This window comes from Puma concolor, chromosome C1, assembly GCF_028749965.1.
Source record: "Puma concolor isolate L17-30 chromosome C1, mPumCon1.1.hap2, whole genome shotgun sequence".
In the NCBI taxonomy this organism is placed as follows: domain Eukaryota; kingdom Metazoa; phylum Chordata; class Mammalia; order Carnivora; family Felidae; genus Puma; species Puma concolor.
In genome coordinates this window covers 135,385,961-135,404,403 of record NC_141674.1, presented here as the reverse complement: position 1 = coordinate 135,404,403, position 18,443 = coordinate 135,385,961, and the positions used below count along the sequence as shown (strand labels likewise).

The 18,443-nt window shown below is 36.3% G+C and overlaps 1 protein-coding gene across 3 annotated transcripts in view; it reads right to left on the bottom strand.

Moving 5' to 3' along the window:
- The window catches only part of ARHGAP15 (Rho GTPase activating protein 15), a 617,790-nt gene that overhangs the window by 258,372 nt on the left and 340,975 nt on the right, over positions 1–18,443 (bottom strand). For all 3 annotated transcript variants that reach the window (XM_086718493.1, XM_086718494.1, XM_025912351.2), the window contains one exon: positions 2,862–2,984. In XM_086718493.1, coding sequence (XP_086574619.1) covers positions 2,862–2,984 — 123 coding nt within the window. The remainder of the gene's footprint in view (positions 1–2,861; positions 2,985–18,443) is intronic.

Here is an 18,443-nt window from a genome sequence, read left to right as displayed (position 1 = left end):
CTTTCAGCCTGTTGGAAACATTACATAAAGGAGTAAAAACACTTTGAAAAGTGGCTGTGGCCCTGCAAAGTCCCTCCCAAGTGTCAGGAAGCTCACTTTTATTTATTTTTTTTTTTATTTTTTTTTTTTTTTTAAATTTTTTTTTCAATGTTTATTTATTTTTGGGACAGAGAGAGACAGAGCATGAACGGGGGAGGGGCAGAGAGAGAGGGAGACACAGAATCGGAAACAGGCTCCAGGCTCCGAGCCATCAGCCCAAAGCCTGACGTGGGGCTTGAACTCACGGACCGTGAGATCGTGACCTGGCTGAAGTCGGACGCTTAACCGACTGCGCCACCCAGGCGCCCCAGGAAGCTCACTTTTAAAATCCAAACTATCATCACAGTTTTCCTGAACCTTGTCGTGAAGGACTTTATTCCAGACCTAGAAGATTAGACTGTTGAAAGAATTTGATGCATATTCTTGTGGGCAGATACACAGAGAACAATTTTAAAGGCCATAATCTCTCTTTCTGAATACTACTTCTCTTTGAAAGAGTTACGTGGAGTCATTTAACCATTAATCATTCATTTATTTTATGTAATTTTTCATAACTGATCAAAAACACTGATTTCATTGCTTTCTCTAAGTCTTTGTCTTAAATATGCTAAGAAAATAGACTTAAAGTACTAAATTTGACTGGGCCCGTATTTTTAAAAATTGGTTTAATGCTTTTCACTTAGTGAAAAGAAAAAAAAAATCTCAGTAAGCGCTTTAAAAAATTCACAGTTAAAACTGAAACAAGCCCAAGAAGTGATTATATTTGCATAACTTGATCTGTATTTGGAAGAAAATTCCACTGAAGACAACAATGGAAGCTTATCAAATCAGAATTTCACATAGATTTTCCATAGCCCTACTAATGAATACTGACTCATTGGTCAGCTATGGTGGAAATTTAATGGAGCTCTAGGATAGGAAATGTACCCATCGGAGTGTGTTCAGTGGTTCCATTACATCAGTATGAAAACTGCATTAGGCATCCAGTTCTGCCGCTTTCTGAGACCAATGCTAGAGCACGGTAGTTGTTAATTCTTTAGCATTTTGATGGAGGCCAGACCGTGCCCCTGAATTAAAACCCTTTTTGTTTTGCCACAGTCAGGAAAATTTGCACTTTATGTCCAAATTGGGATTGTTTGGTCTACTGATTTGGTTTTCTATTTTCTTCAAAGTGGTAGGCAATCTCCAACTGAATCCTCTCAAAGAAAATTATAATCTGTGGGGTGCATTCTAAGATACAAGTGAAGGTACTGATATATTATTATATGAAGTTGAACCTGTAGAGGACCCAATACTGTAATTGGCCCTGAAAAGGATATCTTCAGAGTATAAGTCTCAGGTAAGCCTGGTTTAGAGTAGGTGCTAGTTCAACCCCCAAATGGGTACATTCAAAGAATTTTCCACTCTTGCTTCGTAAAATTTTACCGTCTACAATTGGTTCAAAATGCCATATGCGTCTTGTGATAAGTTCCCCTGTTTAAAAATGGACTGAAATTGATAGGACAGACAGTTATTACAACCCATTTCAGTAATTCTCATGTTAACTATTGCTGAAAATATTGAGATCTGTTTTGCCCTGTTCTTAAGAAATGATTGTGTAATTAAATCACCTTTTGGCTCCCATGAAGATCCATCTTTTAATTTTGTTCTCAGAGTTTATTTTAGTTCATTTTCAAATTTCCCCTTACAGTCAATTTTTAAAATCTATCCATCCATCAGCTAAGAAATGGAAAAGCAGGGAAAATAATGGCCTTAATGCATATGTTGTCTCGCTAGGAAAATAATACATTTTACTGTGTAATTTGTAAGTGATATCCAGTTATAGGACTATAGGTGTGCACCTGGACCGTCCAAGCACATGGTGACATGGGTTTATTCTGATGGGCCGCTAGGATACCCTATCTATTACATCACTGGTTCTATGTATCCACCCATCCTTTTTCATCTCTCTTGGCACCGTGACAGTAATAACAACAGTAGTGAATAATAATAGCATTAATAACAGGAACATTTATGAACACTTAATTCCAGAAACTCTATTAAACGCTTTACATGGATTATCTCATTTATTTCTCCATGCCTGGCTCAGTGATGGGTACAAGTATCCCCATTTAACAGATGAGGTATCTGATGATCAGAGAGGTCATGACTTGTTCAATGTCAATATCAGTGAGTGGTAGAACCCAGGTTTGAATTCTAATTAGTCAAATGCCAGACTCTACATTTTTCTATTGTGGTGGCTAGGATGGTGTAGAATATTTTGTTCTTTACTTTAGATATATTTGCAAAAGTACCTACTTATCTCAGTTTAGACTGAGCTTTTAGTTCTCCAGCCTCCAAATCCATAGATTTTCATGACATCGGTTTGTCTTGGACTTTTCTTCCTAACGCTCACTTCAGACTATAATTAGGGTGATCAGATAACTTATTATCCAAATCAGGACACATCCAAGGGTGAAAAGAGCTGCTGGTATTAAGCATTCTGGGACTGTAGGTGTGCACCTGGATTGTCCAGGCCCATGATGACATGGGGTCATTCTGATGTGCTGCTAGGATTTTCTTCTCTCTGTCCCCTGGTGCAGAGCCCAGCTCTGCTGAGGGCAAAACTAAGTATTGTTTTCAATGGTTCTGTGCTGCAACCTTTATTTTCTCAGGACTAGTTTTGTGGACAACTGTTTTTTTTCCCTCTGTTAGAGCAGAGCATTCAATAAACAACCTAAAAAGAATAAAATATCCTAATATTTCTTTAGAGCTGAATAGCTATGGACACAGAGGCATATTCATTTATCACTGTTACAGTAAAAGCATAAAAAGGCCTATACCTTTAATAAGTCCCTTTTCTTGCAGAGTTTTCAGAGAAGGTCTTCGGGTGATAAACTTCTTTAATCTGCTTTTAACTCGGTTTTTGTCGCTTGTATCGGAAGCACTATGATGCAGTCTGAACACTAGAAATAAAAAAAAAAAGCTTTCAGTAAATTTCTTCTTTATGATTATTACTTTATTCAAATATGAATAGAAAGCAGTAGTTATGGAACTGCTGGAATTAATAGCTCAAGCCCTTCTGTTTAGACACTGCATACGAGTAAAAATTTGGCTGTGTGAAAATATTAGCTGTGTTGCCACTTGAATGTGCAATGAGAATGTGGTTAGTTCTATACATTCACAATTTATTTTCACTTTCATTTCCTTATATTTAATGTGATGACCTTTATCTGCATAATTCCACCTATTTGTATCTATACACAGAATTATAGTCAAAGAAAAATTCATCTACATTAAAGGGAAAACTCTTCGAATTGTTCATTTCAATCGATTATGATTGTAGGTAATTCAGGTGTTTTAAACGGTCCTGCCTGTCCAAATAATTTTGTCAATCTTCTTTTTTATGTTGACTCAAAGTGATTTCTTTTTCTGAAGTAAATATTTCTTATTTTTGTTATTAATGTGAAATTACCACCAGTTCTAGGTAAAATTCTGAAACAAATTTGTCTCAGCCTTCTTCAGTGTCTTCATTGATCCCCTATCCTCAGCTTCCTATTCTAAGCTCTATCTTCAAAGTTAGGTGTGCATCAAATTCATTCCTAGACAAATATTAGCTGAATGTTTACTGATCATCAGGCTCTGTGCTAAAAGGCTGTGAACTTCATGATGAACATAACACTTAAGTTCTGGACCTTCATTAAGCATAGAGTCTAAGTACATTCAAGGTATCTTATTATTAATGACTGATTCATTTTCTCTTTAAGATAATAGAACTTAACTGGGCCCTTCATTGTCTTAACCCAATTGTTGACATAATGGGAGGACTTGGGATACTTTATTAGGTACATAGAGGCTCTTGTCCTTTCAAATCATATTTTAGAATAAATCAATCATTCAATTGGGTTAATAATAATATATCTAAAATGTATTGAGATCTTACTACATGCTTGATACTTTCCTAAGCATATAACATGATTTAACTTAATGTTACTGTAATGTAAAGTCCACGTGGGCAGAAATTTTCATCTACTTTTGTAAATGTTGTTCACTAATGGGTCTCCAATACCTCAAACATTGTTCAGCATGTAAATGTAAATGTTCACTGAATATTTGTTGACTCAACTCTCACAATGAACTTTTGAAGTATGTAAAATAATTCTACCCATTTAGAGACAAGGAAGCTAAGGCAAAAAGGTTAAGTAACTTGTCCAAGGTCAAGTTTGGATATGGGACAAGTCTCATAAGATTTTTATCTGGTATTCTGCTAGGTGATGAAAAAATAAAGAAACACAAACTGACCACCTAGTACATACATGGCAGGGCTGGAATTAACTGCTGTGAATGAAAATGCATATGGCCTATGTAATTCTCATATGGCATGGTGTGAAGTACAAAAGACTAAGGGATCTTAGAGGAGGAATTGACCTCAGATGATTTTGGAAAAACAGCAATTGCCATTAGAACCCACATAAGCAATAATTGTTTTTATAGGGCCATAAGTATCAGGCATTAACCAACTCAAAATTGCATGATTGGAAGTCATTCTGGGCATCTTAATATACTATCTTTACATGATATCTTATCAGTTTTTATCTGGGTCAAGTCACTGCAGTGACCACCAGTCAGACATGCTGCTTCAACTGACAACTGTCTCAAAACCCCATGGTCTGGGTTCTAGTATCAGAGGCTGAAGAAACACTTAACGCCCTTCAGAAAAAAAATCTTTCTCAGGGTAGTTTTGGTCTCAAGTCTGCCTTTGAAGTAATAGGGCATAATCCATCCAAATTTTCACAGGTTATCAAAGGTAATATTTTCTATTTCTAGTCTCTCCTCAAAATCTTGTCACCTTCCATGACAGAATGCCAAGAAATACAGAATCAAAGGAGGTATTTTTATCTGCCTTTTTAGAACTAGTTAAAATGATGTGATTAGAAAGTATATAGAGTATAAATGCAAGATTATGAAAATGTTTATTTGGTGAGTTATATCTTTCAGAATCCCTTAGGTACTCTGGCGATACTATTCTTAATTTTACATATATAATATGTTTATGTTATATGTAGTTTTAAATATACAAAGTATAAAAATATTTAAAATATAATATATATTATATAAAAACATAAAATGTATTTATATATTTTATATGTTTTATATATTTATATATGATATATAAATATATATTTAAACAGATATATATGAATAAATGCATATTCTACTATATAGAAACACTTAATGCAAACATTTAAATAATTATGTGAATATATATTTATATATTTAATATATTTACATTCATATTATATATAAAATATATATTAAATGTCTATGAAATATATGCAAAATATTTCACATATAAACTGTAAAACATGCATATTGTTTTCTCTTTTTTGTTTGTTTTGTTTTGTTTTTAATCCCACCATCTGGCTCTACATGTGAAAAGCCATGTACATCTGGCTCATATATGTATATGTAAGGTGTATTGTTTTTTCAAAGAACATGAAATAATATTTTTAAATGCTTTATCTTGTTTCCTTCTCACAAACACTGAGAAAGTAGCAGTCTTGGGTGTGATCACACTGGTTTTAACACAGCCAAACTCTCCAAAGTTGCCTCTAATGACTTTCCTAGAGACAGACTACAGCGTCCACTTCCATTTCCTGATGCCATAAATAATCATCCTCAGATGACAAGTCAAATTACAAGGCCTCTGCTATCATTCATTCCACTCATTTTGTTCTAGGAAGAGTAATGCAGAAGTTAAAGTCAATAGATGACTATAATATACAGCATACTTTTTATTAAGCAAATAACTTGAAAGCGCTATAAATACGAACTAAAAATGTAAAAAGCACATGGTTATAAAGCCAAGTCCATCATGGGGTCCCTGTAAACAGCAGTAAAAGTCTTTGAATATTGTGGTTTACAAATCTGATTTCAACAGCCAAACTTATAAAACAGTTTACGCTTTTCTGTTGTCAAGGGAGAAAAACTTGCCAAATTGTTCATTTTAAGTAAATACAACATCACCAATTAAGGAAGGCAAAATTTAAACACATGCCTATGATAATCAGGACATAGTTTGCTTCTGATTTCACTACTGATTTTAACAGAACAGTGTTCCTTCCATTTTCCCACAGCACCCAAGTGACCCCACACATACTTTTAGAAACTTGTAATCACACAGTGCAAATAAAAGGACACTTTACTGGAAAATACACAGTGTGGTACAATAATCCATCATTTATGAAAAATAGAATTCAGCCTTTTCTTTTTCCTCAGAGATTCAACTACTTTTTGAGGGTGAACTTTACTGCAATTTAAAGATTTATGTTAAGCCAATGAGCATTTTTTTTCCATTCCCATTTAAACTTTTTATTCAAAAATGAAAAGAGACTAAAGAGATATGAGTTTAAATTCTAAAGCATTTAATCTCATTTACAGAGGAATTGCTCTTAATTCTACATACTTTCATCTCCACAAAAAGTTAACCTGAATGGGATTCGCTTTCCAGGTATTTTAGAATTTACTTTTATTTCCTTTATACGTTCCTCTTTTTTTCCATTGATGGGTGATCTTTTCTTTCAAGCCCAAAAGGAATATTTTTGAAAGCCTAAGAATTTTCAATAACAATATACAATTTAAGTCTCAACACGCAGGCCAAAGGCATTAGCTTTGAGCACCACTCTTAACCCACTGAGAGATTTAATTGCTGTTAAAGCTGCTCACACCAAAGAATAGTTAGAATCGAGGGATTTTATTATTATTATTATTATTATTATTATTATTATTTATTTGAGTGCAGTTGACACACAATCTTACATTACGTTAAGGTGTACAACATAGTGATTCAACTTCTGTATATGTATGCGACGCTCCCCCCAAGGACTGAAGGCTTTTTAAGTTTTATACCCAACATAGCATTAATGGTGTTAAAACCACCCTAGAGATGAAAAAGCTGATTATAATGAGTGCCCTTTGTATATTTATTTTTTCAACTTTAGTAATGGGAGGAGGAATCAACCCGGTTTGGATGATGAACATTCACTACCATTCTATTAAGGGATAAGAACCACAAAAGAAAACCCTCAAATTTTTCCGGAATCCAGTGTTTTAGATAATATGATCCAGAATTGTGCATCTGCCAGAACTTTTCTTTCTGGGGATCTTATTTTGAAATATCCCCCTTTCCTGCCAAACTGCTGTTTTCATGGTATTCCCATGTTACACTCACATGCTGTTATTATTTTTTTTATTTGGAAATACTGGAGAGCTAACATTTCAGAAATGTTGCTAAAGGAAATGCTATTACAAACAACTTTCTAGGCTTCTTGTCACTTTTTTGGTTAGCTTTTACATAGAGATCGACATCAGGTATAGATAGTTGTGTTAGCATCTGAGACCTCCTGACACTTTGAGTCTGGGAGGACGTTCAGGGCAAAGCTGGTGGCAGGGAAGATCATCTTACCACTCTGAAGTGTCCAGGGAGGGAGATCAAGAAAGAAATGACAAAATAAGGTTATATCAGGCTCTTAACCCCAAGAGATTCCAAAACACTTCTCCAACCATCACATGGATTACATAACAAAGTACTGAATTGTCTCCACTCATATTTTCCAATCCGACTTCTTGTATTAGGAATTGCCCTGTTGTACCACTTATTAAATTACTGAAATAAGAATGCCTTACCCAAAGTTGATTGAAAAGAAAAATCAAGTTTTTAAAATTTCTTTCAGCCTCCTGCCTGATTCCTTTCATGAGGCTGTAGTATATACTGCTTTGCTCTCTCCAGCACACGCTTTTAGAGCTTGCAAAACTTTGCACGTAACTCCCTGTGTCAGAGTGGGAAGAAGGGGTAAGTTTGGGCTTAATATATATACTGTTGGTCATTTAATATCTCTCTTTTTTTCACATGCTCAGTGTAAATAGAAGTCATATTTTCAATCCCCAACTTGTAGCCTGAGAAGCTAAATTATGAAACTTCAGGTGACTTGCTTGAAACACAAATCACGATTAAATCTGGAAATAACTGGAAGAGGGAATGCAGAACATTTTAACAGCAGTGCTTTGTTTTAACCACCTAATTCCCACGTAGATATTGTAGAAATACAAAATAAATGATCAGTTCAAAAAAGAAGGGTATGTGGACAATATCTACCAATGATTCGTATTTATGCTATCTACCCTTTTAAAGAGAAGTAAAAATTCATACAGTGAAAATCGTTTACTTTTAGACTGAATTGTCTAGTTTAAATGGTCAAATCTAACCATATTTTTACATTTTCAGTGTTGATAAAGAACTGGCAGTTAACTGTCATATCCCTGTCATTCAGCCATATGGAAATTCCACGACTGCTTTTCTCAGTAATAGATGTATCCATGTGTTCTACTTCTAATGCATTCATCTGTCTATGATGTAAATCTTCATTGCCTTTCATGTATAGGCCTAATATTTTTATTTTGCTGGTAATATATCTGACGTGTCTAGGTCGATAATGTATTCCTATAGTTTGAGTCTGGATGTTTTGTTTAAACTCTATAGCATTTAGTATAGCTTTGAATTACTTAATGAATAACTTTGTTGATGATGATGATGATGATGATGATGATGATGATGATGATAACTTCAGTTCTGTTCTGCAAATATTGAGTAATATTATCACAGATGTAATTTGCTTTCAGTGGTAAGCCTATCTGGTTTCTTTTTGTGAACCAGAGTTGAAAAAGATATTTGTTTCACAGGTTATGGAAATACTACATATTCAGAAAAAAAAAGGAAAGAAGAAAGAGAAAATATATGTAAATAGCAAAAACCTATCCTGTGTATAAAGACAAATGATACATTTTTTTCTTTAAATGGAATCAGATGCAGTTTAAGGTGTAAAGATTCAGATCATCCAGACATCTTTTATGACTTGATACAGTGTCAGTAAAACTTTGTTACTTGAGAGCTGTTCAAAACTTTGATAAATTTGTATATAAAGTAAGTGGTTACTGAGCTAAGGCAGGAGCTGATTTTGAAAGCGAAATTACTAAAAAAAGAAAAAATGGCATAGGACAATAATCCAGACAAAGGGCACTATGAAGTAAAAATATGCTTTCCATGAGAAAATATTATATATTAAATATAGGAATGGGTTCTCTCCTGGTGACAGAAAACAGGCCACAGCCAAATCAAATGAGAAGAGCCATATAGATGAATATGAACATCAGAGAACAAAAATTAAAAAAACAACACAATGAGTTTTCAGGCATGACAATTCCACCACAGAGGTAACAGCATGGCAAGATTCTAAGAAATTAATTCTTGGGATTTATGTGGGGGGAGGGGAAGCCTAGCTGGAGAATGAAATGATATTCATATTTAAGTGTACAGGACAATTTCTTTTCTTTCTTCTTTTTTTTTTAATTTGAAAGAGAGAGAGCATGCACAAGGGAGAGAAAGGAAGAGACACAAGGGAAGAAAAAGAGAGAGAGAGAATCTTAAGCAGGCTCCATTCTCAGTATGGAGCCCAACAGGGGGCTTGACTGATACCACCCTGGGATAATGACCTGAGCCAAAATCAAGAGTCTGATGCTCAACCTATTGAGCCACCCAGGCACCCTGAATACTGGACAATTTCAATGCTGATTTTATATACTGACTCAGACACTAGACCGTGCTTAGCAGTATTTTAACTGGGTGGGTGGTATTTAAATCTGCCCTCCAGATAGACATAAATAGAGAGAGCTACCACTACATATTGTGTGTGCATATTTGTTTTTACCCTTGTGAAAATGTATTCTCAGAGGGTACAGAGGGGAGTAATAAATGACAACTTCGAAGCTTTTTTTTTTAAATCTCTAAACTACGGGCCTTATGGGTGATCAAGAATATGCTACAATGTATCCTGAATTTTTCAAACACAAAAATTTGAAGGAGGACATAAAAATATATATTATAGACATAGGCAGTTTAAGAGAAGTCTTAAGCTAAATAATCAATATTCAAGAGGAAGTGGTGGGGTGAAGTATTTATTTCGATTGTAAAAAAAAGTTAAATTCATATATATGTATAAGATATATGTAATTTATAATTTTATAAGATATATACATAAATACATATTTAACTTTTCTTCAATCTAAATATTGTAATATGTAATTTTTTAACGTGTATTTATTATTGAGAGACAGAGAGAGACAGAGCATGAGCATGGGAGGGGCAGAGAGAGGAGGAGACACAGAATCTGAAGCAGGCTCCAGGCTCCGAGCTGTCAGCACAGAGCCCGACACGGGGCTTGAACTCACAAACTGCGAGATCATGACCTGAGCTGAAGTCAGACGCTCAACCGACTGAGCCACCCAGGAGCCCCTAAATATTGTAATATATATAGTATTGATTCTCTTAAAGCATTCTCAATTTCCACTTTAACTGGGCAATTTGATCATCCTAATACCACTTATATTATTAATAATGACTCATTTTCTTAGAGTACTTACAATGTGACAAGAATCTTCAGTAGGTATGTTACATCTCGTTTAGTCCTTATAACCATTCAATGTGGTGGGTTCTCTTATTGTTGCCCATTCTACAGGTTAGGAATCTGAGGTTCGGAGAGGTTAAGTCATATAGCAAATAAGTGCCAGAGCCAAAGCCAAGTGCAGGGCTGCCTGATTTCGAGCCCATGGGAACTTCTACCCTGCCCCGCTGCCTGCCTCTCCATCTGCTTGGTAATACTGTCAAAGTTCTAAGGACTTAAAGAGATGGCAATAGCCTCCCACGATAGTCAAGTACTTCCAATACTTCCAACCTAAGGTCTTATCTGATGTGCTGAAACTGCTGGCTGAGATGATTCTAGGTAGTGCACATCACTGTAGACCTAAGAGGGAAAATGAGTTGCCTTAGGTGAGATTAGTGAATCACAGGACAGCAACAGAGCTGATGGCTGAATACTCTCTGGATTGCCCATCGGAACAGCTGATGATGGCATCTGGGTTGCACAGAGCCATAACCACCGTGAGTCACTCACCATGCTCCAGGTGGCTGTATGTAGCCAGACAAGAAAGAATATGGAAGTAGAGATGCAGGGTGGGGATCGGGACCCCTGTTAAGTAAAAGGGCTAGCAACCCAGCCAGATCTCTCAGTTTTTCAGTCCTTGACTCCTGTCATCACTTAATCTTTTTTCAAAGACAGACAGACATACATCTAGCCTGCAATAGTATGGGCACATGCACTCTCATCTATAAACTCCTTAGCACTTCCCTCATCCGAGTCAGGAAGTTTCATTCTTCTCTGTGCCCAACCAGAGTCTACCTGTTTAATTCTGGGTTGCTACATAGGAGTAAAGCTTCAGGATCAGCATTTAGGAGGGAAAGCAGATAAGAACCACTAATCTATGGCCTCCTTCCAACAGCTAATGCTGCTTCTTTCAAAAAAAAGGTGCGTTCCTTCTCTTACTTTGAAGATTACAGGTGTTGGATTTTTAATTTGAATCTCAACTCTATCCCTTAACAGAAGTAAAATCTTATTCAAGAAGTGCAAGTTCTTTGTGTCTCTTTTTTCCTATCTGTTAAATGGGGCTGATAATATCCACACCAAGGACTGTTGTGTAAATTAAATGCCCCAATATATGCAAAACACCCAGTGCAATATCTAGTGTATCATAAGCATCTAATAAACACTAACTGTTGTGAATTATGAGATTATCGATGTCTTATATTGCAATCATGATTGTAATAATCAGTAAGTGAACAGAACAATACCCTCCTCATCCTCCACCCCAGTGCTTCTCACGTTTTTCAACATTTACTGAGCATTTACTATGTATCAGGTATTATTAGATTATAACCTTAGCTGTTGCATAAATTCAATATATATGTTAATTTACATAAAATTAAAAATAATATAGATACAATTTTTGACTGCTACTTGGCTCTCAGTTAAAAAAAAAGTACTTGTATACAACCCCAAGAGTTTATCTGTGATTAATTTCTGCCAGGTAGAGTGTATTTCAAGACTTGGAACATGTGTTGAAATCATTGGGTTTTGAAGAACTATCCATTAAAGACTTTCTGAACTGTGACAATGGATATTGACAGTGCTTGTCAGACTAAACCACTATTGATTGGCTCACATCATGTGTATAGCAAAACCAATTTCTTTCAAGTGCTTCTTCCTAACTGAAATACATTATTGAGCCTTCCTCTCTGTTTATTATAACACCCAAGCTCATCGTATGTAACACATCTAGCAAAAAGGTTTCTCAATGAAGGAAGCAGCAAACTATAACACAGAGAGAAGTGAAGGCACTTAGCAATCCAAATAGTCTTGTACTGTAAGATGCTATTTCTCTGGAAAATATCGATCCCTTGTAGAGTCTTGTTTTTATTTTACAATCTTCCTGAATATGGAAAGATCACGGACTAACAGAGCTTTGCTATTGTTTAATGATCCTGTGACTCTCATGGTTTCTACCCCTGAATGAAACTATTTTAAGTATTGCGTGTATGTTTAAATGTGGGAAAGAAAGTGTTTATGTTGGGTCACTGTTACCCTGCCCACAAACACACACAGCACTACACACACACACACACACACACACACACACACACACACACCCAGGGTTGTGACTTTTCCCAAACTTTAGAATGTTTTCTCCAGTGAGTGATTCAGGCCGACTTTGGCCATATGCTATGTATTGTACAGTTTTATTATTAATTTGAATTTGCATTGTTCCTTTCTTCCCAAGAGGGCATATTTCTTACTAACATAATGCTTTTACATAACAAAGTGCAGTTCTCATAATACCTCATGAGTGGGAAGAGTTCCAGATTTATTTTTTTATTTGAAATTATTTTTATTAAAAAAAAACTAAAAACATACCTTCCACAAGGACTGACTGATCATATCTCATGCTTCCTGCAATGTCCTAAGAGCGTTGCTGGGCCCAAAGGAACTTTAGTTCTAGTTTTTACTTCTTAAGAAGCTCACAGTTTACTGTATGTAAATGCCTGGGGAAATCAGGGTAATCCTAAATTCTTAGCATAATTCTCAGGTTATTCCTAAAATTGCCACCCCTGTAAAAAATGATCCTTACAACTCACATGAGTCCCTCTGATGGAAAAACAGGCGAGATTTTGGTTAACTCTACAAATGCTGAATTAAGTGTAGTATGGTGCTGCCTAAGTGTAGCTGGAAACTAAAAAAAAAAAAAAAAATGGTGGGGGGCACCTGGGTGGCTCAGTCGGTTAACTCTCCAGTCTTGGTTTTGGTTCAGGTCGTGATCTTGGTTCTGTGAGTTCAAGCCCTCTGTTGGGCTCTGCACTGGCAGTTCGGAGCCTGCTCAGGATTCTCTCCCTCCCTCTTTCTGCCCCTCCCCCACCCACGCTGTCTCTGTCTCTGTCTCTCTCAAAATAAGTAAATAAACTTTTTTTTTTTTTTTTTTTTTTTTTTTTTTTTTTTTTTTGCTTAGAAGGGTGGTAAATGCTACATGAGCAAAATATGTCATTCTTTAAAGCCCCTTATTAAGGAACAGAGTTCCAAGTTTACTTGAAAGTTCTAGATTAGGGTTTATCCCAAGATAAAGATCCCTTTGAGTCTTGCCTCCTGCTCCATGCTATGGCCCAGGAGAATGGCTGCACTCAGCACCCTCGGTCATGCCCTTCCTCTGGCTTTGCCCCTTGCCCGTGGCCTTCTCACTCCCACATTCCCTCTCTCTGAGACAAGCTCCGGTCTTGGGTCCATTCCCTTGGCATTCTTTGCAGGGGTCACAATGTCCTGAAGAACGATTGCTTGTCAGAGTGGCAGCCTCCCATGCTTTTGTCAGAGAAAGACCAGGAAATGTCAGGCCAGTCAGTTAGTCCCTCACAACATAGTTTTAGTGGGACAGAACCCTCTATTAGAGGAATCATTTTGACATAAGCTTCTAGCTATTTCTCTAAAATGTGCGTGCGAACCACCGAAACCCTCCCCCACAAGAGCGTATTGAAAATGCACAGGGTATGCTGAGCAGATCTGAGGACACAGTATGTAGTCTATGGCTAAGTGTTCAGGGATAGTGGAGCAGTTTGTCCTCACAAATGCTGACAGACAGCTGCAGTTTGCAGCTGGCAGTGAGCTTAAGCTCGCTAAACAAAGATCTAGCTGGAGCCCGGTGAATACTTGGCTCCATTGCAATAATCATAATTCATAACATACATTTCTAAAGGAGGGGAAAAAATAGGAAAAGGCCCATAAAGGCAGATATCATTGTGACACTTGATGTGGTCAGGATACAGGCTGCTTTATTTGTTGTCCGTTTTGAACCTATCTGGGGTCCTGTACTGACATGGTGGTCACTGTGTGTTTGTCAAATGACACTGCTTTATGCTTCCCAGCCTCATCTTCAGATTAACCCTTTTTTCCACTAAAAAAAAAAAAATAGTAATGGGAGATTTACCTTCTTTCAAAAACCAGTTATTATCTCAAATATGTATTTTTTTAATGAGTTCATTGTAATCCAACTGCCAAGCTTTTTCTTGTTTTTGACCATCAGATAACCCCCTTCTTGGGCACAGTTCATGCTAGAGTCACAAAAACTTGAAATATTAACTCTGGAGTGGATTTGAGGGAACACAGGGTAAATGGTCCTAACTCCTGAGATGAAGAAAAAGACACCCAAATTGTTTAAGCCACTTGCTTAAGGCTACACAGTTAAGAAGCAGAAAGGTAAAGATTCAATTCTAATTTCTCAACCACCATTTGTGGTTTTTTGTCAGCACATCTTTATGTCTCTCTAATCCCAGATTTAATTTTATTAGAAAAACTGTCCATAAATTCAGAAGATTGCTCCAGAGGAGGCCATTTGTTGCTCTAGGCGCCCACTACTGGCCTGATTCTTCCAGTGGCCAGGAATTTTATATCCGAATCTCAATGAAGTCATTTAACTGTTTCATTCTACATATTTAGAATTAGAGAATTTTTAATAGGATATGGAAATATATTTAAATTTGTATGCATACTCATGCATAATAATATGAAAAATACATGCCCCCCAAAGGGAAATTACAGTAGCCTTTCCCTTGACATGTAGCAATGCTAAGCGTTTCGCTATTATCCTTTACTTTAACTTTTGGTAACCTGAAATCTGTAATAGATTATTATGATTTGGGGTCTTGAGCCTTGCCTTTCCCTGGGGGGGAGAGGATCCTGTTGCCAATTGCCAGGACGCTCCTCCTGACACAGATGTCACTGAGGAGAGTGCTTTGCTGGATATCCTCTCCATGTGTTTCGGCCTAAATTAGGAGGGGAGAATGAAGATTGAGCTACAGATGGGAAAATGTATTTCACTGAGTTCCAACTCCTCTGAAATTCAAACTTTTGGACTATTGAACAGGCTAAGATCTTGGTTTTCTTCAAACATGTTTACTCTAGACAAAGTAGAACTTCTGGTCTTGGAAAAAAATGTCTTTGGGTTTTAAAGGTCTCCGAAAGCTTCTTGAGACATTAAGTACCTCTTACATAAAATAACATAGTGATGATTTAAGGCCAGAGGAACTGGAAATGAGTGGATTAAATGACCTTTAAAATACACATAGGTTTAAAATTGAAAGGAAAGTGCACTTAGCAAAAAAGCATTTGGGATTTATTTCTAAAATACGGTTGGAAACATTAAGCAAACTCAAAATGAGGCGACGCGCACACATCCTCATTTTGACTTAAAGATCTACTTTAAATAACACAACAGATGTAGTCATCAGAATCTATTCCAACAGGGACACTGTGAATGGTGAGAAAGACATGGTAAGACTTGAGTAATAATAAGAACTACTGTCATTGTTATCCCTTAATCCTTCAAACTGTCAAAGCAGAACCAAGAGTAAAAAAGGAATATTCTAGCAGGATCTGACTCCCTCCCTGTTTTGTCAAGCAGTTCATTTAGGAAATTTCCACCAGGAAGTATTCCCTTAAATTAGTCATCAGAAAGCAAGTTTAGCTATTTTCACTTAATAGCACAAGAGAAAAAAAAATGAAAAAAAAAAAAAAAAAAACCACCTGTGGATTTTAGTCTGAAAACATTCCTGACAACACAAACAGGTGCTGGCTTATGTAATAGCTAAGAAATCAGAGGGGGACAGAGCCCTTGCTAAGGAAAATTGAACTTAATTTTTCCATTGTGAGGGAATGGCCAACTGAGAATTATGTGCTCTGGGTCACATAACATTTTGGCAAAAATATTTATTTTGCCAATTTTGTGGCCACATGAAATAAACTGCCATTGAGACACGAGATGAAGTCAAGAAGGGGGGAGGGCAAGGCAGATCTTCATAGTTCAGTTTGGAATTTAATGGTGCTCCCTATACTCTCCTCAAACCTGATACACAGTCGGCCGTCAGCAAAAAGATGTTTAAAAATTGGGTAGTGTCTGAGCAAAATGCATGGTAGAAAGCACACAGAATTTTCTGTTAAGAGATCTGATCTCAAATTCACAGATCCACCATTAAGAAAGTGTGTGACTTCATGGCCCTGAATCTCAGTTTCCTCATCTGTGTAATAGGAATACAAATATCTCAACTGCCATGTTAGAAGGATTAAATATTATGATGTAAAAGATCACAGTGCTTTGTATGTACACAAGTAGCTTAGTATCCTTATACTTTTCCTCCCTTTCTTCCCCATCTTCATCATCCTTAACATCATTAACATAAGTTACTGGTTACACTGGACTCTATAAAAGTGAGTCAAATGGAGATGATCTGTGGGCTTTGGGAACTAACAGTTAAAAATCATAATATCAGGGCACCTGGGTGGCTCAGTCAGTTAAGCATCCGACTCTTGATTTTGGCTCAGGTCATGATCTCAAGGTTTGTGAGATGGAGCCCCGTGTCAGGCTCTGTGCTGACAGTTGAGAGCCTGCTTGGGATTCTGTCTCACTCTCTCTCTCTCTGCCCCTCCCCTGCTTATGCACTCGCTCTCTCTCAAAATAAACTTTAAAAATAAAATAAAGTAAAATAAAAATCACAAGACACAATGGTATGTCTTAATAGAATGTAGATATGGACACTTGATGAAATTTGGACTATGTATATAAAAATTATGTGAAGCTTATATTAGCTATCAGTAAAGAGCTAAGTCCATATGGTATAGGAAGAGCCTTAGAAATTGTTTGTTGAGACAGAGTACATTTTCTTACACTTTCACACATTGTATACCAAATTTTCTAACTGCATGAGTGTTTATTAATTACAGCTTTGATGGAAATAAATGTGCCGGCAATATAAATCCTTCTAGGTGAATGTATGTGCCACTACCATTTTTGCTAATAATAATAATTTTATAAATAACAATAATAAAAATCTTTAATTTTATACATTACCTTAAGATTGAAATCTTGTGTCTAACCTAATAGAATCGGCAGAAAGTTTGCTTTGATAAATACAGCAGCAACATTACCTTATATAAAAATTGTTATCAGAATTGTGTCAGAAGTGCATCCCAGGCCATGCAGACTCAGGGCACACAAATGTGTCTGTTAATGATCACAACTAAAACATCTTTTATATATTAAGAAAAATTTAAAGACCCTTAACACTTGATTAATTACAGATGGAATGTCAGTCCTGGAGAAAATCTAAATATATGAGGAGCTGAATTAGGAGTGTGCATGGTGGGGACAGGGGTGAGGGATTAGGTTAGTAGGAAGAAGACCCTTTGCTTTGCTGATGCAGATCATAGGGTCATATCCACTACTTTCAAGCAAGATTAGCTCTGACCAATAGAGTAAAAGAAAACTTGGAATGTATGAATGTAAGCTTCCACACCATACCACCAGATGGAAATGATTGGTTGTACTCATTGTCACTCACAAATTCTACTTTAGAGACATTGGCCTCCTTACTCTTTCTTGAGCACATGCTAGCTTAGGGCCTTTGCACATGCTGCTTCCTCTGACCTAAGCATTCTTTCTTTAGATATTTACATAGCCACCTTCCTCACTTCCCCAGGTCTTCCCCCAAGTATCATCACTCACAGGTTCCCCCTCTCTGTTCAAAATCACAAGCTTTCCCCCGCTTAGGTGTTCCCAATCTCCTTTCCATTTTTTTAAAGTTTTTAAATATATATTTTACTTCCTTTTTTGGCATCTCTATTTCCCCCACTAGAATATTAGCACCATAAAAACAGAATTTTTGCCTATCTTTTGTCATACTGTATTTATTTTTCAGAGACTCTATTCTCAGTACCTAAAACCTTGCTGGGCAAATGATAAGGACTCAGTATACATTTGTTGAATACAAGACTACTCTGAAGTCTTTTCATAGAAAAATAAAATCCCTGATTCTTTTATTTTCAACATTTTTAACATATGTGGATAAAACCCTATGTTCCAGGAAAGTAAATTTTCACATGAAATTCTATTAAGAAGGAAAATTGTAATTGTCACTATCATTAAACAACAGTCTGAGTTTACAT